Source organism: Oncorhynchus mykiss, chromosome 8, assembly GCF_057628025.1.
Source record: "Oncorhynchus mykiss isolate SJ-2025 chromosome 8, ASM5762802v1, whole genome shotgun sequence".
NCBI lineage: Eukaryota > Metazoa > Chordata > Actinopteri > Salmoniformes > Salmonidae > Oncorhynchus > Oncorhynchus mykiss.
Window position 1 is genome coordinate 67,054,456 of NC_143029.1, and position 23,176 is coordinate 67,077,631.

Here is a 23,176-nt window from a genome sequence, read left to right on the forward strand (position 1 = left end):
TGACCATAAACTTGGGGACTTGTTAAGATGGCTGAGAGCCATGGTGTTGGGAAGGTTTCCAGCCAGCACTTACTCTGATTAACCCTGTATGCTGAAACTCTGCTGGACTCCACCATACCAGCAATTGCTATTTATCCAGCATTTAATGAAAGCAATTACTTTAAGTCCAACAAAAATTCCCCACTTTGTTGTCTTACAACCAATGCAGAAGCTCTGAAAGAGGCAAACGTCCTGAGTAAGAAACCCTCCTGAGACTTTTAAGGGACATAATATATATGCCAGCAGTTTCTATGACAACATGGTTACCCTACAGTCCATAGTGTTTTACTGAATGACCGGCTAGAATGTAAAAGTGTCTTATTAAAGTCACCAAATGATTGACTGTTGAAAATAACAAGAAGTTAATGTATAATCACATAATGTTTATAAAGAGGACTGTGAGACAGTGAAAGAGTCATATTCTAACCATCATCAGTAATAAATGACATCCAATTGAAGGAGAAATTGCTAATTGATTTTAAGCCTGTCGTTTAATGTCATGAGGTTTGGCATGAAAGGGGCAGGCAGCAGCGGACTGTGGGGGTTTGGCTTTTTTTCTGAATGCAGCCTGGGAAAGTGAGATGTGGCTGGCTGGATTAGTGGTGTACCACAGTTTCGCAGGCCCCCCAAGCAAGGTCTGAGCAAGCCTCCCCCACAAAAAAACTGTTAACTTCCTACAATTCTACACATTTTGCCAATGAGGATGAAAGAAAATGTTGCTGTTTTAAAACTGATTTACTGCAACTGTACAAATATTGCATGGGGCAGAGAGAAAAATTAGGCAGACTAATTCTTATCTTTTTTCACTAATTGGTCTTTTGACCAATAGATCAGCTCTGAAAAAGATCTGATGTGAAAAGATCTGATGTGATTGGTCAAAAGACCAATTAGTGGGGAAAAGATCAGAATTGGGCTGCCTATGTAAATGCAGCCTTAGGCTACTGAAATGCATCAGATATGTATGTAACTTTCTAATTTGTTTAATTGTCTGTAAAGCATAAATGTTGGTATAGGTTTGTCATTTTGAAGGGGTGCAGATTGCAGATGTGAGGGATGCTCTTTGCCTGGTATGGGACAGAAGGCAAGGAAGAGGAAGAATTCCACACAGCTCCTCTTCATCTCCTGATTCCATCTGGGATTCTAGAATAAAATAATGTGGCATTAATATATTGGCATCATGGGCTGTAAGTTAAACCGTTAAAACAACTGTCATTGTGATTCTGATATTATCATTGTTCTAAACCTACAGGATGACATGAGAAGGATGTATCATCTTGCAATGAAACTCAATGTGTGCAGTAAAGCATTTTACAAATGTTTCCATTTTTTGGGGTATTATTTCTTATTTCAAAGATCATTGACACTTTTAGTCTGGACTATTGATCCATCCTTGTGGATTGATTCCCACCTTTACAATGTGTATTTTTCTTGTCCGGTTCAACAAATTGTGATTCAAAAGCAGTGGTTTCACCATCCCAAGTAATTTTTTTTAACCAATAACATGAATTTGGGTACTGCCCATGGGAGGGGCGACATGACATCTCCCTGGCCAATTCTAAACAGGTCAGGGACGCTCCATAGACCCCAAGGCAGTGGGAGGGGGAATTTTACTAAACCGTGTAACTGAATCAAACCAGTGGTTACCCCCTTTCAACAGCAGAGGAATGGCCATAACAATACCATTCACATTGCAGCACAGAGGACATGGTCCTTAGGGAGTGACTAGGATACTTTTTATTAACTAGAAAGCCAATGAGGCCCTTGAATAAAGAACATTTAGGTTCTTTCTCTAATCTTTTTGGTTTATTTTCTTGCTTCTAGTTGTAGTAGTTATTCAAATATGAAAATTGTATATAGATAAACAATGTTTTAAGACATGGAAAAGGCAATAAAATGAAAAGGATGCTGAATTGAGAACGGGGCTCTGATGTGCCCTTCTACTGACCTAGAGGTTTCAGGGTGCTTGAACACATCAGAATTCCCATTGTTGAAGTTGATTAATTGAGACTGATAACTTACCATGAACAAAGATTGTAATAGAGTTTAATGCGGTAGGCCTGGGTTTGTAAATGCCTTATTCACATAGCTTTGTACTGAAGCATATGGGGGCCAGACGTATTCACTGACAAAGACGGACAAAATGTATTAGCCGTGTATGTTCTTCTAACAACCCATTATTGAGGATATTTTTGGGGGTAAATTCACTTAGCATTTTAAAACAGCTTGCCATAAAAATATAAAATGTGTACCCTTTTACCATTTTGTTTTAGATACCATTAACTTGTATGTGTTTAGATAAAAAAAGTATTGGAATGTTATACAGATTACAAGCAAACGCTGGGTCCTTATTGCTAATAATGACAAAAGTATGTTTAAAGCAATATGCATAAATATAATATTAATTTATATTAATAAGAACAACTAGAGTTAGGCCTATTTAAAATGTATAAGTGACAGATATGATCAACAATTATACAAACATTTCAAATCACTGCCTAAAGCTTAGCCTGTATTATGAGCAATTTAATATAAGTTCCTTGTTTATTGGAAGCCCACCACCCACTCAGTATGTGAACCTTTTCCACTCAACTGGTCAGCAATCAAAGAGCACGACACAGAGCACGAGCGTGCAATATAGGGCCAAAATCATTCAGACCATCTTGGATTACTGACCCACAGAATACACATAATCTGATGTGTGACAACAGTGTTTGCCAACTCTTACTAAGTGTCAAGACCTGTATGCTGGCTGGTGCCTTATCTCCAATGTTTCAATTATGGACTGTCAATGGTGATCTATGGGCTAAATTCCCATGGTTTAGTCAGGGGCTGGATGCATGATGTAGAGGTCATTGCCCACGGACCAATCGGTCTGAAGACCAGTGGCTTTTCAACTTTGTCACCCTCCACCATGCTGTTTGTCAGCCATGTTGACTCTACGCTATTGCATCAACGGGCCCTTTGGACCTCTCACACAAAGCTAGGTCTGTATCAATGGACACTTGGACAGGGCTAGACCAAGTCATAAAACCTCACAAAGCATACAAATAAACTTACCAATATACAAATAAATGACCTGATATAAAATCACTAAAAACATGAATTAACACAAGCACAACTAACAGTTATACAGCTAATCATAATAAACTATGAATTATAAAATGTATATCCATGTTTGCTATCGAATTTGAATGGATACATTTAACCAAAAGTTACACATTTGAATAATATCATATCTGTGACATTAAAAAGTGTTCAAGGGAAAGGAGGAAGTAGCTAGTCCTAATGACACAGACATATGTTCTCAGGTTATTGGATTGTTTAGGCTACATATTTCAGCAGGACGACAGAGTAATCTATCAGATTAATTTGTTGGCTTCTGTGCATCAGATAGTTCTGTCTGAGAGAGAGCTTTCATATTGACAGAAGGAATTAAGCCTCCTACTTATCCAGCCTAGTCATGTCTGCTAAGCTCATTAGTGGGGATCTCAATTATCAGAAAGTCAATAGTGCACAAACAGGAAGATTAAAGGGAGTTTAGCCAGGTTGATTCCTGTTTCTGTCACTCCTGATACCACGTTAACAAGGGATCCCAATCCTATACATCTGTAATCCATTTCCAAAGGCAAATGGACATGTATCTATATGAACTCAAAGTAATTTTTCATCAGGCAAGTTACACTGTGTGTTGGGACAGGAAATATAGGTCTTTGCATATAGGTAGTAACTTTGTCTCTTTATTGAAAACAATACACCTTCAGGGATACTGAAATAATCCATTCCTTAATGTCTTTTCTAAAGGTATTTAGGTCATTTCTTATTTGACATGTTGGGGCTGAATCCAAACATTAGAAGCACATACTTGCATCAATGACAATGGAACTTAAGCTTCAAAGTTTGAGTTATGAATGCATGTCTCAGGTTAGGATTTGGTCCTAGTAGTCAGTTAAATGAGTTACCTGAACAATCTGTTCTTCTGCCACTCAACACACTGATGTCCATGATCTCACCGGTTCTGTCCATCTTCTGAAAACCTCCAGTACCTATGTTGGGCTGACACAGAAAACACATTTAGCTAAAGAATCCAACACACAATAAGTTAGAATTCATTTCTGCCTTTTCCTTTTGATACAAACCAGAAGTGTCCCTGCATAGCTGCTCGGCATTTTGAATCCATTGTACACAGGACTTTGGTAAGAACCAGCACTGTCCATCTACAGGAAATAAAATAGACATTCATAATACAAGATATCTTTATAATTGGAGCTGGCTACTGTTTTCAATGGGTTGCATTGATGCTTAGAGTGATAGGTTTGCAGTGTGATCAGTGTATAGCACTGTGCAGCTCACATCCATAGCATTAGAATCTTGACACCAGTGAGCTTTTAGAGAAACATCTTTGGCTTTCATCGTAACTGTCTTTCTAATGATTGACTGCTCATGGTGAACAGCCATGTGTGGAAAAGAGGGGGAAACAAACAAAAAAGCCGGACCCAAACCTATAAATATTCTTAAGCAACTAAATGACGGGCTTCATGGGGCTGCACCTGTTCAACTCTGATCTGTGTGCTCTGATGTACCCATTTGAAAAATAAGACTGGGTGTGTGTGTGCATGTGTGGGTGTGTGTGTGTATATTACACAAGTGTTGGTTTCCTCTGGTGATTGAGCCATGGAATTGGCTGACAAAAATCATGCCAAAGCCCATGTAATTGTTTGAATTTTATACTCAGTGAAATGTACTGTATCCCTACTACATGCTCTTTTCAGATCAATGTACTGCCTTTATATTAATACATTTGGATAAAGGTACCTCTTTACATGCACTATCCCTAAAGATCCATCCTAAAATCTCACTATGAATGGTTTGTTCCTCACCATGTAGTTGACTGAGGCATGTTGCAGTGAAGCTGCCTGCCGCTGTAACGTCTGTCGCAAGAACATCTCATCTTTGATGGCATGGAAACTTACAATGGATGTTTGAGAGAAACATTTGCTCAAAAACAACATTTCAATATAATTAAACAAAATGTCAACTGGCTCAAAAAAAAAAAATTGAATAAAAGATGCAATTGACATTCTATGATCAATTTGCTATGCGCTAAGTCAAAGTTAAAACACATTCATACATACCTCGCCTTCAGAATCTCAAATTTCTTTTCCCATATTCCGTTACAGCGAAACAACTGCTTTTGGAGTCTTTGGTAAACAACAAAGTAAAATACAGTGTGAGCGAATTAAATCCCATGTTGAGCCAGATGCACGGAGTCTGACATGCACTGAGATTAGCGTGGTAGGTGATCCTACTATAAATTATTGTGTTATAGCAAGGCTGATCTTTAACACTGCAATCAACACTGTAATACTAGTAGATAATGCATTATAACATGTAATTGTCTAACCTATTCATGTCCCTTCTTTCCAACCCAAAATGAGATTAGACAAAGTAGATACATACTTCTCTATATCTTGTTTCTGTAAGGTCTCCATCTTTTTTAGCTCATTAAGTTGTTGGATCAACTCCCCCCCCCCTTCAGCAACCTGAAACTATAGAAATAAACTAGTGAAGATTCTAATAATGTGTTCAGCGGTTGTCTTCTCCTGCTTAGTATAAATCATGTCGTGTATGGATATTGAGGAGAGCAAATCTTACCACAGGTTGTTCTTCTGCTGCTTGAGCTTTTAAGACGGCCTCCTGAGCAAGCACTTCTCTTTTTTGTTTCTCCTTCTCTGCACTCAATTTCTCATTAACTTCCTTTTCCACAGCAAGTTTCTGAAATAAAAACATGGCTATTCAGTTTTGGTAACTCCCATTGTTATCCCTTGAACATCAGTTGTGAAAAAAGGAACAATAGGATTTCCGGAGGCCCTTGTGTGTTTTATCCATTTTCAAACTCAATTTAAAAATGGGGGGCCCCAGAGTCACATAGTACTGTGCGGTCGTTGCCGTTTAAGACGAGGGAGGACGATTATTTTTTCATGAGCATGGCCTTATTTCTATTACAGTATTTTGGATGACTGGAATTCATATTCCACTCACCCAGCTCAATGTAAAATTGATAGGTTTAGAGCCAGCGCAAACTGGCTCTAACCAGAATAGAAATTTGAGTGGGAGGCCCCGGTGCACAAGGAAAAGTACATTAGAGTGTCTAGTTTGAGAAACAGACGCCTCACAAGTCCTCAACTGGCAGCTTCATTAAATAGTACCTGCAAAACACCAGTCTCAACGTCAACAGTGAAGAGGCGACTCCAGGATGCTGGCCTTCTAGCCAGAGTTCCTCTGTTCAGCGTCTGTGTTATTTTGCCCATCTTAATCTTTTCTTTTTATTGGCCAGTCTGAGATATGGCTTTTTCTTTGCAACTCTGCCTAGAAGGCCAGCATCCCAGAGTCGCCTCTTCACTGTTGATGTTGAGACTGGTGTTTTGCGGGTACTATTTAATGAAGCTGCCAGTTGAGGACTTGTGAGGAGCCTGTTTCTCAAACTAGACACTCTAATGTACTTTTCCTTGTGCACCGGGGCCTCCCACTCCTCTTTCTATTCTGGTTAGAGCCAGTTTGCGCTTTTCTGTGAAGGTAGTAGTACACAGCATTGTATGAGATCGTCAGTTTCTTGGCAATTTCTCACATGGAATAGCCTTCATTTCTCAGAACAAGTATACACTGACGAGTATCAGAAGAAAGTTCTTTGTTTCTGGACATTTTGAGCCTGTAATCGAACCCACAAATGCTGATGCTCCAGATACTCAACTAGTCTAAAGAAGGCCAGTTTTATTGCTTCTTTAAACCAGAACAACAATTTTCAGCTGTGCTAACATAATTGCAAAAGGGTTTTCTAATGATCGACTAGCATTTTTTAATTATAAACTTGAATTAGCTAACACAACGTGCTATTGGAACACAGGAGTGATGGTTGCTGATAATGGGCCTCTGTACACCTATGTAGATATTCCATTAAAAATCTGCCTTTTCCAGCTACAAAAGTCATTTACAACATTAACAATGTCTACACTGTATTTCTGATCAATTTGATGTTATTTTAAATGGACAAAAATGTGCTTTTCTTTCAAAAACAAGGACAATTCTAAGTGAGAGTGAGAGTGAAACCTCATTAGCCAAAGTGAGAGTTTGGCTAATGAGGTTTCTGTCTGAACATTCCGAGAACGTCACTTTCTCCTCTATAGCTGTTGCTATAAACGCATTGTGCTTATTTCATTTTGTATCTCTGATAGTTTTTAGAACACCTATGAAGATATCCAGTGAAAGCAGATATGCAATTTGTTGACACCACAACACAGTACAAACTTGGATACACATTATCATGAATCAATAAAAATGTCTTAAAATCGCTGCTCAGTTTTGCACGTTTACAGAGGGTCATTTTATAGTGAATTGTAGGTGGCGCTCATGTTGTTATATCACCAACATTCCAAGTATACAGGCACTAACATGGCAGCCGTTCTAAAACCTTGCCGAACTCTCTATATATATATATATGGCTCTGGGGGGGCCCTATGTTTTGCGTCATCCCACTAACTCAGGTCTAACAATGGTTGCTTTAAACAAACTAGTGGCCGTTATAATCAGAACCTAAGGCAGCATTGTGAATGGCCATGTTAGCTGATTTAGTGCACATGGTCTGGGGCGTGTGAAGGTCAGGTCAAGTCAGGTCACTGCCGGACATCGGCTTTTCTTAAGAAACTGAGAGTCCTCAAAGACCAAATTCTGACTCTCAAGACATATCTGGTTGTCTTTTGTATCAAAAAGGCATCTGTAATATCAATAGCCTAACCCTGCCACTTTGTTCTGTAAGCAGAGGGGTGGGGCTGGGGATATGTATGCTCATAAAAGCGTTAAGTTATATTCCTCAATAATTATTCCTTTAAATGCTCATTAAACAGCAGAAAATGTTAAATATTGTGTCTTTAAGAGTATGTTCCCATAATCTGAAGGACTAACTCAGGTCTCATTATAAAGGCTTGAGACAGAGAGCCAGTTGGTTCCTATGAGGAAATGACTGAATAGGGAAAGACTAAGATTTGCCATGGTGAGTGGTGGGTGTATTATAGCTGTGTTGTTAGTCTAGTTAAGACAAGGATGTCAGGATGGGGTTTCCATTCTTCTCAGTTTGAGAGAAAAAGAAAGGAAGGCCTTCTTGTCACCTTTCAGAAACTCATTGTCTTTAGAAAGGGAGAAAAGGCGTAGGTGTTTATCCGTAACAACAGGATGTAGCCTACAGCCAGCCTCAGCAGCTTGGATAAAGCACCAGGCCATAACAAGAATACCTTACCATATACAGTTGAAGTCGGTAGTTTACATACACCTTAGCCAAATACATTTAAACTCAGTTTTTCTCAATTCCTGACATTTAATCCTAGTAAAGATTCCCTGTCTTAGGTCAGTTAGGATCACCACTTTATTTTAAGAATGTGAAATGTCAGAATAACACTAGAGAGAATGATTTATTTCCGCTTTTAATTCTTTCATCACATTCCCAGTGGGTCAGAAGTTTGCATACACTCAATTAGTATTTGGTAGCATTGCCTTTAAATTGTTTAACTTGGGTCAAACGTCTCAGGTAGCCTTCCACAAGCTTCCCACAATAGGTTGGGTGAATTTTGGCCCATTCCTCCAGACAGAGCTGGTGTAATGGAGTCAGGTTTGTAGGCCTCCTTGCTCGCACATGCTTTTTCAGTTCTGCCCACAAATTTTATATAGGATTGAGGTCAGGGCTTTGTGGTGGCCACTCCAACACCTTGACTTTGTTGTCCTTAAGCCATTTTGCTACAACTTTGGAAGTATGCTTGGGGGTAATTGTCCATTTGGAAGACCCATCTGCGACCAAGCTTTAACTTCCTGACTGATGTCTTGAGATGTTGCTCCAATATATCAACATAATTTTCCTTCCTCATGTTGCTATCTATTTTGTGAAGTGCACCAGTCCCTCCTGCAGCAAAGCACCCCCATGTATCAAGGTTGGGATGGTGTTCTTCGGCTTGCAAGCATCCCCCTTTTTCCTCCAAACATAACGATGGTCATTACGGCCAAACAGTTCTATTTTTGCTTCATCAGACCAGAGGACATTTCTCCAACAAGTATGATCTTTGTCCCCATGTGCAGTTGCAAACCGTAGTCAGAATTTTTTATGGCGGTTTTGGAGCAGTGGCCTCTTCCTTGCTGAGCGGCCTTTCAGGTTATGTCGATATAGGGCTCGTTTTTACTGTGGATATAAATACTTTTGTACTGGTTTCCTCCAGCATCTTCACAAGGTCCTTTGCTGTTGTCCTGGGATTGATTTGCACTTTTCGCACCAAAGTACGTTCATCTCTAGGCGACAGAACGCATCTCCTTCCTGAGCGGTATGACGGCTGCATGGTCCCATTGTGTTTAGACTTGCGTACTATTGTTTGTACAGATGAACGTGGTACCTTCAGGCGTTTGGAAATTGCTCCCAAGGATGAACCAGACTTGTGGAGGTCTACAATTTTTTTTCTGAGGTCTTGGCTGATTTCTTTTGATTTTCCCATGATGTCAAGCAAAGAGGCACTGAGTTTGAAGGTAGGCCTTGAAATACATCCACAAGTACACCTCCAATTGACTCAAATGATGTCAATTAGCCTATCAGAAGCTTCTAAAGCCATGACATCATTTTCTGGAATTTTCCAAACTGTTTAAAGGCACAGTCAATTTAGTGTATGTAAACTTCTGACCAACTGGAATTGTGATACAGTGAATTATAAGTGAAATAATCTGTCTGTAAACAATTGTTGGAAAAATTATTTGTCATGCACAAAATAGATGTCCTAACCGACTTGCCAAAACTATAATTTGTTTACAAGAAATTTGTGGAGTGGTTGAAAAACAAGTTTTAATGATTCCAACCTAAGTGTATGTAAACTTCCGACTTCAACTGTAAATCCATAACATTTTCCAGTTTGATCATCATTGATTTTTCTTTCTTTTATAACCATTTAGGTACTGAGAAAACCTCCCAGCAAAATCGTCTTGTATGACTGTTGGTGCCTAACAGACAACTCAGCTCATTGCACTGAATCCATATAAAATAGCAGGACCCAGAGCAAACTTGTCAACTGGTAGACCATGGCCTGAGTAGGATGAGACAGTACATATTTTCCATAAAAAACTTTACGGATCCATAATGGTCAGGCTCTATGGTCCCTGTATTGTTAAGTCATTGTTTATGAAGTGGACTTTCAACCACTCATTGTGGTGGCCCATTAAATCAGGCTAGCCAATCCACTCCAGCCATCAGCGTGTTGTGTCAGCTGCATGCATCTCACAAACACACACACACACACACACACACACACACACACACACACACACACACACACACACGAGCTGTCTGGCTCTATGTGATCAGTGTGTTGACAGAATCATACCCATCCTCCCCCCCAGACCAAGGGATGAATAAGCAAAAGTGGGAGTATTATGTAGCTGAAGTGCTTCAGCTTTATTGTTGAGTAAACTGTATAGTCAATATAGTAGGGGGGGGGGGGGGGTATCAAAGCTGGGTGTCAAAATGATTTAGAACAATTATAACAAAGTATAGATTTTGTGCTGTCAATAAATCCAGCTGTGGTAATGTGAGTGTAGAAGCAATATGGTGTTATGCTATAATGAGGCTTGCGGACTTTAAAGTTGCAACATTCAGCACTTTTTGTTTTATGTTTCTGAAACTGAAATAAAAAGGCGTTGCCTACACATTCCTTGTGTCGTCTCGAAATAGTGCCACGACAGACACTTACTTCGTTGATGATTTCACTTCGCTGTTGACTTATGTGGAACAGGTTGTATTTTAACCCAACTCCCATGGCTAAAATCAATAGGACAGAGAGAACACGTGCGCACATTATCCCCTCTCTTTGCTTTATGAGCCTAATGTCTGCACTGATGAACTAACTGTCCTTCACCGGAGAGACCCAGACTTCTAAACATCCTGACACTGATAGCAGCACTTGACCGTGGCACGTTTTTACCTGTAGGGAATTTGGAAATATTATGGCGGCTTCCACGACTCGCGAAACGTGTGCAGCCAGGTCATGTCAGTTACTTACCTCACTCTTCCGGAAGTCTTCAATGATTTGTATTTCTTTTTCCAGCTCTTGTTTTAGCGACTTCATCTGTGAAATTAATAAACCAGGTTGTTACAGAGAAAACAATTATATTTTCCTTAAAATACATTTTCTGAATGATAAAACAGTACCAAATGATTTATCGATCTAGGCTTGAGAAATTCATTGAATATCATTCATTAGCAACACATGATTATCATCTGAAGAGATTACGAGAATAAAATGATGACACTGTGGTTTGTTCTTTAAGTACTTTTGCAGATAATTTTTTTTAAACCAAGCCAATGAAAATGATTAAATTTAGTTAAAAAGGACACCGAAGGCCTTGATTCCTTGATAGATGTTTGTTAAATGCTATTGTGTAGAATCAACACCCAGGATATAAGTTTCTTCAGTTGCATTGAATGAAGAGCCCTCTAAAGACACTGTGGGTGGACACGAAGATCATTCAGCACAACAATAATGTGGGTAGAGCAAGACAGGACCCACAGGCAGGATTCTACGCTGTCATTTTTTACAAGGAGCACAGTTGCTCTTAAGTTAAAAAACATCTTAGGAGCACACAAATAAATAAGAGCACAATCAAAACATACTTGAGGTATTAATGATAAGAATTGCCAGCAATGACAAAACACTGGGTTTAGGAGCACCAGAATAATAGATTTGTAAGATTGAGATATAGCCTATATAAGGCCTATATCATGAATCTTAGCTACATCCACTGAAGAAGCGCTTCCTTTTCCTTTCTTTCTGTGCCACCAAGTGTTTGCACACTACTGGTAAAGTTCCCACAAGGATTATGATAACTTTAATCTGTGGTTACCAGGTTCTGTACTTAGTTAGCTAGTTAATGCTGTAGCATACACACCAAATGGTTGCACTGTAGAGCCCTGACAGGGTAAGCTAGATGCCAGACTGCACCTGCCTGTATGATTGACGTATCGCTACCCTGCTTTCATGACTGTCCGCATCACACCCGGCCTAGAATTGGTACAGGGTCCCACAGTATCCCACAGTGAAAAGGTTATGGGACATGGACAAGAATTCCTCCCATGGTGCCCTTCCATATACTGTGTGCGACATTTTTGCATGAGCAATACACGGGTCAGGATGACATATTATTACATGCGAGTTCCAAACACTAACTCTTGATTGCTTCAGTTGCATCCCATGACTCCCACAGTTTAAACTTTAGTTGACTAAACTTAAATAATCATCTCCTTATCAAACAGTTAAAAAGGTAATTGTGCTGCAGATTATGAGTTTTACGGTTGCTTTTGCACAGATCTGTGCTCTTTTGCGTGATGAAAATGTCACCTTATAGCTCCATATACATTTCTGTTAAAATAAAATTATGTTCTCACAAGTACAGATGTTTTGTATAATTTATCCTTGATGCAAGCCAATGTACTGTTGGTGTTCTATGTGATTGTGACATTCAGGGATGAGAGAGTGAGTCTTGAAGGGTAGCTGAAGCTTACACCCAGCTGGGCTTTCAGCGGCTAGGCTTTGGCCTCCCATTGGAAGTCTCTCCCTTGGGGCCCTACAGCTATGGAAGAAGCAAATGTTCTGCTTCATTGATCAAAGTCAGCAAAATAATGTGAAAAACGTCCTCTTTTTTTTCATTTTACATTTTTATGCATAAACACTATAGTAGCACTTAACATTGAGTTTGTCAGTCACAGGAAGGGTACAAAAGGCCCGGTAACAAAGACATTTGAAAAGAGGGGGATTTGAATTGTTACACTAAATATGTATAATCCTTTTGACTGATGATTGAAATTACATTAAGGACATCTTTATTACAAGTCTTTAACTAAAGCTGCTCCTTAGAAGGAGTTTGGATACACACCATCTGCTCCACACATCATTAACCTCTACTCATCCTTGGCTGTTTGGTGTTTATTGAAGTGAAGAGAACAGGGTCTATCAACGAGCCACACTTTTGATCTCTAACCAATCTTTTTTTGTTGCTGTATTTCTAATGGTGATCATCAATTAGTGTTGTTTTGATTATGATGAAGCCCAGTATCTAATTTCAGATTCCTTTTACTAAGTGCTTTCTCTGATGTTCACTTTTATTTGAACCATTGCACCTACAGGTCCCAAAATGACCTAGGTTATTACTGGATACTAATAATGCATCCTTCAGGTGGACAATTGTTTTGTATGTCCAAAGAAAACTATGATTAGAGGGAGGAGAAGGCCTGTAGTATATCTCAAGTATTCAGTGACAAATTAACAAATAATTTATACCTTATACAATTAATATTTTATTTTTATCAGTGCGCAATTAATTACAATAATCAATGCGGTGAGACTTCATTTTAATCTAATTAAAGTAAGTATCCTAGCAACCCTATGGGGTCAGGGCAAGGCATTCAATAAAGTGTGTTAGAAGTGACCAAATTGAGTGCTAGAGTAGCACGGGAAGTGTTAGCTTTTAGATTCTACCACTGATTAGTATCTTTAAAGTGAAAAGAGAAGGGGCTGAGAAAAACAATTATGACTGGTATATTTGCTTTATCAACAATCCACATCACCCATTTCTGTGGGCAATGATTGCTACCTTTTGTAAATGAAAATGCCAAGGGTGTAGTTGTTTTGTAAGAATGTACTTTTCTACATTGACCAAATCAATACGACACCTGGTAAGCCCTTTAAATAACCAAGAAATATATACTGTAGGGTAGAGCTGTTCAAAAGAGTTGACATGCATGAATAGTAGAACTTGCACAATTTCTATCATTTCAAGCACAATTCAGTAAAATGATCTGGCAGAATTCCATTTTTCACACCACATATGACTGTTAAACAGATCATCTACCTTTTCAGTATCAATAAAGAATGATAAATAATCCTAACCCAACACATTAAAGTATGGCCTTCAAGGTCCATTCGCCAAATGTTATGCCAATGGAACCACACTACTGTGTCAAATATTAACCTTTGTTTTGTCAGTGAAAGCTTGATAATACCTCATAAAACCATTTAGATTGTCTTCCTCCACTTACCAGTTGCTTTACAGTAAGAGAGACGCTGCAATGTGTCGGCATCCTTCCATTTTGATGACAAAACTAACATTTACCTGCACTGAAATCTATCAGGGCTCTTGTCTTACCTGGCATATGCTAGCAAGGCTTTTTTCCCACTCTATATGAGTGGACTGCAAACACTGCCAGGAAGATTGCCTCTTAGGCCATGTAATGTGGATAGAACAGCAGTTCAGCATGGGCAGGGTTGAGGGTAGAGAACTTTGAGACATGTTTTGTAAACATAGTTTTCTCACCAGCCAAATTCAACATTGACTCACTTGGAGGTCGTAAAGACTGGTGACAAGGGAAAGGATGCTTACCTTGTTTCTGGCGGTGTCCTTCTCAATGCTGAGTTGTACTTTCAGATGATCATAGTCACTGGTCATCTAGAATTAAAATGGGGGGGAGGGAGGGTCACGGTAAGCATTTCTCCTAATTCGCTCCACTTTATACAAAACAATGCATGGTAATCCTTTTTGCTTTACATGTACATAAATGGTTTTCTTTATGCATAGTTGCAAAATAACCATTGTTGCATGTACCTTTTGCAGGGCTTTTTTCTCGTCCTCTAACTTTGCTTTCACATCGTTTAGATTATGTGCTGAAAAAAAGTAAAAAGAGCACTTTGGTTATCTGAGATGGATAGCAAGAGACAGGAAACACTCCCACTTTTGTCTGGTTTCAGGCTATCAGAGGAATAGGGTGGAAGGGGAGGGTAGGCCTAAGAGACAGGGTTGTTGGAGTTTGAGAGAGTAGTGTGACATGACGTCCATCCACGTCCCATTGAGTTACGGCGGTGGCCTGAGAAGGTACACTTGAATCCAGTGTGGCCTGGGTCCTGACAGGGTTCTGACCTGGCATTCCACCCTTGATGAGCTTGGCCTGCCACCAACTGTTCCTCTGGTGACCTAAAACACTAAGTTCAAGGACCAAGTTTGGGTTTGCAAACTTTGCACCCAACTTCTTCAGATAAAGCTCTTGTAGTTAGTCACAGCACATACAAAATACTTACTTGATTTGAATGAACAACATATAAAAGAGGAAATGCTCTTTGGCCAGACACCACACACCACATTTTAAGAATATGGTTAAGGTCATATTAATGAGATGTGCCCTCTTCAAAACCCCATCCGATATGAAATGTAACATGTAGCAGTCAACGGAGGCCTTGGCGCTATCACATTTTATCAGGTGAGATATGTTTGTGCTTCGTTTGTATCTATACATCCGGGGGAACATATTCAGATGGTTACCTAAGTTACATAAGCAATTAATGAACATCAAACATTTAGAGAGATAAAACGCTGATCCTTGAAAATACACCTGTGCACTGTTTACTTTCTCTTGAAGGACTCCCACACTGTGGACTGGATGGCCAAACATTACAATCTGACCAATGGCTGCCAAACTGTGAGTTATTAGCTCATGTTTCCAGACAATATCTGCTGCAGGGGGCACATGATTAGCCTAGTTGAAACGGCAATTGATGTAGGAAGTTTGCATATGGGGTTAAAAAGTAAAGATTTATCAATTAGACTAAACAGTTTAACATAGTTATTGAGTCACAGAATGACATCAATATGGATTTTATGGTCCAGATTCTATGACTTAACATCTTAAATCCTATAACATTTCAATAAGCAGATCTTAAAAAACTGCAGGGAATAGGATTTGTTACAAAAATGAAAAGAATCCCCACAATACCTAGATCTTCCAACTGCTGCTCTTTAGCCTCCAAGGAATTGCGGACCTGGTCCATGACAATGTGCATGGAGTCAATGTCGTCTTGTAGCTTTTGATTCTCTTGTCTCAGCCATTCTTTATCCGGGTCATCCACAGCCTCACAGCTAATCTGAAGAAAAAAAATGACAACTCCTTTTTAACCTTTTTTCTTTAATCCGCAAAACAAAAGGCACACAGCTCAAGCAGCGTGGCAAGTATGAGTCCTTTTCAGAAACAAAGCAATCGTACAACTTTCTGCCTCCTTCGATTTCCCCCTGAATAATAAAAAGCCGAGACACACAAAAAATAACTCCGGCCATGAGTTTTTTTTCACCCCTCTTTGCCCGGAAGAAAGAAGGCAGTACATTATATACAAAGACCATAATTCATGGGGACATTTTTATTGACAGGGATAATACATATCATACTGTTTGCGTGCCCCTGTCATTCAGGTCAATTTATTCTGGAAGTCCAAAGCGGCAGCTGGGCCTTTCCACCCACGGTTTGGGCCCTGGTCTCTAACAACCGCTGCCTGTAACTAGGCAGGGCTGAGGGGGGAGACTGGGGGAGTACGGTTGGGCAACACCAGGGGGTTTGAAGAGTGCACAGCTTCCAGGGGGGGGCTTGTTGCCTTTGTGTCTTCCCTCAGTGGCAGCGCTGCCAGTGTCACCAGGATCACATCACATGTCAGAGCAGTGAAGTTTGCAGACTGGGAGCCGCATGGAGCCCATCAGGTTCCTGTGATATCCACGCAGTTGGCCCTCTCCACTTTGTGCTGCAGCCACCATTCATGCCCTGGACATTAACAGGGCTTTTGCATGCCTGTCACACTTAGGACTGTGCAGTGTGCAGGCGTTCAAAGGCTTTCAAAGCTTCAAGGTCCCCCCCACCCTGCTTTTCCCTTGTTTTGTTTCCTCCTCTTGTTTTATAATGAAAGAAGACAGTACTTTTGTGAGCAGGGGTCATATTTGAGTAAAGAAATCTAACTTTTTAAAATAATATGAATGCCTTTTTGTTTCAGTTGGAATGATGCCAAAACTGTGTGAATTCAATAGATTTTTGTAAGAGAGCCACCCAATACATCCAGGTTTGCCAAAAGACACATTTGAATTAAAAAGGAAACACACCATGCTTCATAAGCTTGACATTATCAGGAACTGTATGCTCTCTATGGACTAAATGCTGTATCAGCGTTAATCAAATAATTAAAAAACTATTTAGAGGGATTATAAGGTTAGGAGTGCTTGCGTTGCGTGTGACACTGCAGTTTTGACGCCGCGTTAGGCTAAGCTACATGTCATGCCACAGAGGATTACCCAGTTGGTCCTCTCTGTAATCAGCCTGGGCACCGTTCCATCTACCTTGGCACAGCCCCGACCCGATCGGCATCAACAAATGATCACCTCTTCATGCACCACCAAACACCATCCATCCCCTCATCTCTCTCCCCATCCAAGATAAAGTTAACTAACTATGAGTGACAGCAATAAACACAAGTTTTTCTTGTTTTATGGGGGTTCCCTCTGTCTCTGGTTCTCTCTACACAGCTGTATCTAAAACCCAAAACACTGCATGGCTGACTGGGACTGTTTCCACTGCGATTGAAGAAGAAACGCTGCTTCCTTTACCTCTGGCTCCACCATCTGCCATAGAGTGGTAACTACGAGTGATTAGCCATGCGGTTCTCCCATGGCCGTGACCACTCTCATTAGCACAAAGAACAAAGGAGCAATTCTCCAGAGCTGCAGTCATCTGTTTCACTTTGAGAGGCTGGTTTTGTGTGACTACTCTCCCTGCCATCTGCCTACAGTAGAGTCCCACTTGTGTTGGACAAAACTAAAATACTGAGGGGCGAGAGAGGAATCGAGAGATAGAGTGAGGGGCTGCCCGGCCTCATTAAAACAAGGCAATTAGGGGAATACACCTCACCTTGTAACACTAAATACCTAATTAATGTTGATTTCTGGGGGGGTGTCACTCACCACATAAAAGGTATGACTGATGAGAAATGAATACCTTTTGGTCAAACAAAAGGTGTGTATATCACCACCCCTCCCTTGAATGCATTTTTATCTAACCATGATTAACTACAATCGTATTGTTCACCACTGGCAGCTCTAGCAGAACCTTTGAATATTCTTAATTCTTTAACTTCTTAATTTGGAATATAATTAGGATAAAGACAAAATACAATGTGACTCACATCACTAGAGTAAGTGGGCAAAGTGAAGAACACACTGATCCCAACCTACCTTTGTGAAGACTCTCTCCTCATATTCCCTCAGCTGTTCACTCATACACGTGATCTTCAAGTTCTTCTCTTGGATCTCATTCATCAGATCTTTCAGCCTCCCTGTCTCACTAGCAACAGCAGCTACATTTTCTCCTTTTTTAAGGTAGTAATTCTGAAATAAAACAACACAGTCAAATCAAATGTTATTGTTCGCATACACATGTTTAGCAGATGTTATAGTGGGTGTAGCGAAATGCTTGAAATACACAGTCAATATATTTTGAAAGCATTATAAAAACTTGGTGATAGAGACATGCACACATGCAATGCTCTTTAGTATTTGGGATACAATAAGAGTTATGACAATATACAGTGAAACATGTTATTGTTGTAACACACTAGGCTTAAGGTGTCCATACCTTGTAGCTGCCTCTGATCACATGGATTGCATCATTGAATTGTTGTTGATAACTTCTCCGTATAACTTTTACTTTCTGTATGAAACAATGTTTAGTTTAGTTTATAAGCATAATGCAATTTGACTGAGAACATGGTAATTATTTATGTTCAAAATAAATTGTACAAATTAAATATCTGTCACCTCCTTATGATGATTCTCCAAACTCTTCACTTTGTCATTCATGCTGGTATACAAGGACTCTGCCTCTTGCTGAAGTTTGGACTCATAGTGTGCCTGTATGAACTTTATTTTCAAAAAAATGTCTTTTTTCAGGGTATCCATATTCTAACAAACAAAGGGGGAGATTAGTCAACATTTCTTTATGTAGGCATGTTGAGCCAAAGCACATTCCAGCACAATTCATCAACTGAAATGCATACTGTAAGCTAGATGTTGTTTAGTCTACATCGTACAAATATATTGAATAGGCCTCCCCAATGAATTTAATGTTCTTATGTATTATAGCCTTTAATTTGACAAATACACAAGGTGCAAACACATCAAGACTGTGCTCTTTTAAAGCACAAGGGACATAAGTATAACTCAGCAGCTAGCATAATCAGCTTGAATCAGTAGGAAGTAGCTACTGTACTCTGTTTTGGTTCCTTCTTTGTTGAATTGGTATCACTTTCAATCTTTGGAGGATGAATACCCCACAAATCTACTAGCCTGCCAATCAATTTGTTTAACTCTGCAGGCAAGGGCAGTCATTGCTGCGCCCTTGCTAACATTTTCTTCCCCAGAACAAAGCCTCCATATGCCCTCTCAGCAGGGGACTGGGGAGATATAAGAGCCATGCATTTAGGCCTAAAGTTATAGGAATTTTGAGATGAAAGGGGATGCAGAGTGAATTGAAACACTGAGCAAATCTAGAGGAATGCACAAGTCACTGTCACTCAGGCGTGGCGTTTCACTTTCTATGTTGCTCTTCTGATTGCAGTGTTTTTTTGTAAGTAGCCAAATCAAAAAGGATAATACTAATAATTGGAGTTGTTTGAAAATATAAACTTTTCGATTGTATAAAGTGCATCTTTATTTTGTAATAAACATGTGCATTTATTGTATGGAGAAACAAAGTTATTATATAAGCAAGCAATGTACAAACTAAAGTAACCTACCTTTATAAGTTCAGCAGTGTGGTCAGATAGTAACTTGACAGTGGGTAATTCTGAGACATCGGTTTGGACAGAAGCATCTGGACCAAAGAATCCCACCCTCAATTGATTCCCCAGTGAAAACCTCCACATTAGGCGCCGCAGCAGACCAACAGGTAAATTAGACAGACAAAAAAACAAACAGAGGAGAAAACAATGTCAATCATTATTAAAAAATATATATTTAGAAAAATGTAACAGGTGCTTGCCCAATATGATAACCAAGATAGCTAACGTTACCAATATTGAGAGTCGAGAGATAGCTGGGTACCGTTAGAATGTGCATGTGACAGAAAAAAGTTACAGCTAGCTAGCTTGTTTGGCTAACGTTAGCTAATTAGCTATCTACTTACTTGCGAATTTCCTCTATTTCTTTAGAAAATAGCTCCTCTTCGTCCTCATTCATACACATCTTTTTGTGTTTACACACGAGGTTCATGACCGTGAATGTCAGACAGATTTTGTGTTTCAAAATCACTTGCTTGCTAGCTAGTTGATTTGCTAGCTTGTCTTTGCCACTCCAGATTATGGTGTTGCTATAGCTACTTGGACAACTGGGAAACTAGCTCTCATCAGGAGCAGGTATGATTTTCTACTTGTTTCTATCTTATTTACTTTAAATGGTCATTGAGCTAGTTATTTGAATGGTAGACGTGTCAAATCTCTCCAGCCACGATTATCGAACAATTCTTATTTTCATTTTTTTTACATCACATTGTAACTAGCTAGCTGGCTTGCAACACTGACGTGTGCACTGTCATGAAGGGTCGCTACTAGTTACCACAAACACAAAGTCATAAACCCCGCCTATTTCTACAATTTATCTTCTTAAAATGTGATTTTAAACCTTACTTAACCGTAACCTTAACCTTAACCACACTACTAACTTTACGCCTAACCTTAAATTTAGACCAGAAAGTACATTTGAGTTTTCATTCATTTTTACCATATTGAGCCAATTTGGACTTTGTGGCTATGGTAACTAGTGTAAACCGCCACCGCAAGTGCTTGTTCAGTCTAGGCTGCAGGTTATGGTTGACCCTCATTTAATTAAGAGGTTTTGGGCACCAGAGGGACCCCAATGAAATATGTTTTTTTTCTTATTCGTAACAACCAACTGATGTTAACAACATAATCAAAATATGAATCTTTGAAACTGCAACTTTCAGATGATGACACTTGTTTTTGTGTAAATGTATGATGAGTGCATTCGTTGAGATTACTATTTGATCTATAATTTCCAAATGTGTAACATTCTGTTCCTGTGAACATAACAATTTGTATCCAGACAGGCTTCACTGTTACCACTCTTGTGAATTTCAGTTCATCATATTTTTGTTGGTTATTGAAATTGAGCCAAATAGGGCCAATTAAATTGTACACATTTTAAAATTGAATGGATCTGAGATTAGTGAAAAACTCTAATCACAAAATTAATTGTTTTCACACAATATAAAAACATTAAAATAGTTGTCCTAGTCTGTCTAAATAGCATAATCTCTTAGAGTCTGATTGAGCAACATAATCCCTAAATCTGAAATCTATTCCCCTGGTAAAGCCCCATCCATAGTCACAGAGGCAGCAGACTAGGTATGTCTCCTCCCCTCCCCCTTTCACACAGCGTTGCTTACAGTACATCTGAGTCTGCCCTGAGGGCCAGGCAGTATGGCGCTTTAATTAATCAAAAACAGTTTAGTCCAATGAATAGGAGGTGATGGTATTATTATTTGTTTGTCTGTTTTTACTAGTGAATATAATCCTATTTTCTGGAATGTGAAGTCTTTGTTTGAGATATTCTGTTTTAAGATTCAGTGCCTCACAGCTGTGTGGTTTTGGGATGGAATCACACTGAAGATCAATACCACACACGTCAATAGGGATATAGCCTAACCGCCGTGGAGACTCAGGGGAGGGATGTGTGTGTGTGGAGGGGGGTTGACCACCACTGAAGCAATTGTCTCAAACATCTTATTTAGCAATACCTCACAACATACATAGAGATTGTATTATGTATTCATGGTTGTTCACATACAGTATTTGTAAGTTTAACTAACTTGAACAGAATTGAAATCTATTGTTATTTTTTTTCCAAACTGTTGGTTTTGAGGGGAAACTTGTCAGAGTCCATATTTTTCCTGACCATACTGGGTGAGAACAATAGGCCATCTGCAGCTCAGAACAATGTCGAATTTTTAAGGAAGAACGACACGGGGGTCTCCATTCAGTAACACTGGTTAACGACTACTACAGGAAATATAAGTGTGTCTTATTAAAAAAATAAATGTCCCCATGCATTGGAGATTAAAACATTTATCATTTATTCAACCAATACTTTTGTTTTGAACAAAGGATGAATTTTGGGACACATTTGCTAATGTTAGAAAATAATGGATTCAAAAAAGATGATCTAATCTTCACAAGTTAGATTGTGCATGCATGATTGCTCTATCAAATGCATATTGGAAAGCAGACTTCACTCCATCAGCTCCAGTGATGCTGGTGATTTCTATTGATGAAGCACATAGGTTACCCATAGTGCATTAATGGGCTGTCCAAGTAATTTGATTTGCTAATTGTGATGGCGTAGTGCACCAGTGTAACAGGGCTGGAGTTGAAGGGCCCTTGTGAAGTGGTTGGTAAGTGTTTCTTCAATAGAGAAAACATAAGACATTGTGAACCCTATGACACAAATTTATATAATTTTTTTCTGATGTAATTCAGAGGCATGTAAGAAAAGCATGTTCACTGCATTTGAAACACTTTAATTGTGATTGACAGTTTAAAGACGTCAAGATTTTGTTTTTCCCTTTGCATAGGACCTTACTGTTGCAATGCTATGAGTTGACTTTGTTTATGTGTTAAAGTCAGCATTCATTATAAACTCAGCAAAAAAAGAACCGTCTTCTCACTTTCAACTGCGTTTATTTTCAGCAAACTTAACATGCGTAAATATTTGTATGAACATAACAAGATTCAACAACTGAGACATAAACTGAACAAGTTCCACATGCATGTGACTAACATAAATTGAATAATGTGTCCCTGAACAAAGGGGGGGTCAAAATCAAAAGTAACAGTCAGTATCTGGTGTGGCCACCAGCTGCATTAAGTACTGCAGTGCATTTCCTCCTCATGGATTGCACCAGATTTGCCAGTTCTTGCTGTAAGATGTTACCCCATTCTTCCACCAAGGCACCTGCAAGTTCCCTGACATTTCTGGGGGGAATGGCCCTAGCCCTCACCCTCCGATCCAACAGGTCCCAGACGTGCTCAATGGGATTGAGATCCGGGCTCTTTGCTGGCCACGGCAGAACACTGACATTCCTGTTTTGCAGGAAATCACGCACAGAACGAGCAGTATGGCTGGTGGCATTGTCATGCTAGAGGGTCATGTCAGGATGAGCCTGCAGGAAGAGTACCACATGAGGGAAGAAAATGTC

General features: G+C 39.5%; 1 protein-coding gene across 3 annotated transcripts; it reads right to left on the reverse strand.

Annotated features, from left to right (window-relative positions):
- Positions 1 to 755: 755 nt before the first annotated feature.
- Positions 756 to 20,521, reverse strand: c8h10orf67 (chromosome 8 C10orf67 homolog). Of its 3 annotated transcripts, none has more exons than XM_021613331.3 (16): positions 20,090 to 20,521; positions 19,701 to 19,821; positions 18,724 to 18,825; positions 18,542 to 18,616; positions 18,142 to 18,294; positions 15,872 to 16,019; positions 14,710 to 14,768; positions 14,488 to 14,553; positions 11,115 to 11,180; positions 5,692 to 5,811; positions 5,497 to 5,585; positions 5,172 to 5,237; positions 4,917 to 5,004; positions 4,176 to 4,253; positions 3,999 to 4,092; positions 756 to 1,179 (listed from the first exon to the last, which is right to left on the reverse strand). In XM_021613331.3, exons 1-16 carry the CDS (start codon positions 20,173 to 20,175, stop codon positions 1,058 to 1,060), a joined length of 1,533 nt encoding a protein of 510 aa, XP_021469006.2. In that variant the 5' UTR covers positions 20,176 to 20,521; the 3' UTR covers positions 756 to 1,057. The 3 variants fall into 3 exon arrangements, with proteins under 3 accessions (XP_021469006.2, XP_021469005.2, XP_090038450.1); XM_021613330.3 differs by having other exon boundaries at positions 18,724 to 18,867; positions 20,090 to 20,520; XM_090182324.1 differs by lacking the exons at positions 15,872 to 16,019; positions 18,142 to 18,294; positions 18,542 to 18,616; ... (1 more) ...; positions 19,701 to 19,821; positions 20,090 to 20,521 and adding an exon at positions 15,180 to 15,386.
- Between the last annotated feature and the right edge of the window lie 2,655 nt (positions 20,522 to 23,176).

Coding starts and splice junctions, on each gene's coding strand:
- c8h10orf67 (XM_021613330.3), bottom strand. CDS start 20,175: ATGAACCTCGTGTGTAAACACAAAAAGATGTGTATGAATGAGGACGAA. Junction 18,617..18,723: donor TGGAGAATCATCATAAGGAG/GTGACAGATATT, acceptor TGTTTCATACAG/AAAGTAAAAGTTATACGGAG. Junction 4,093..4,175: donor GCTATGCAGGGACACTTCTG/GTTTGTATCAAA, acceptor TTTCTGTGTCAG/CCCAACATAGGTACTGGAGG.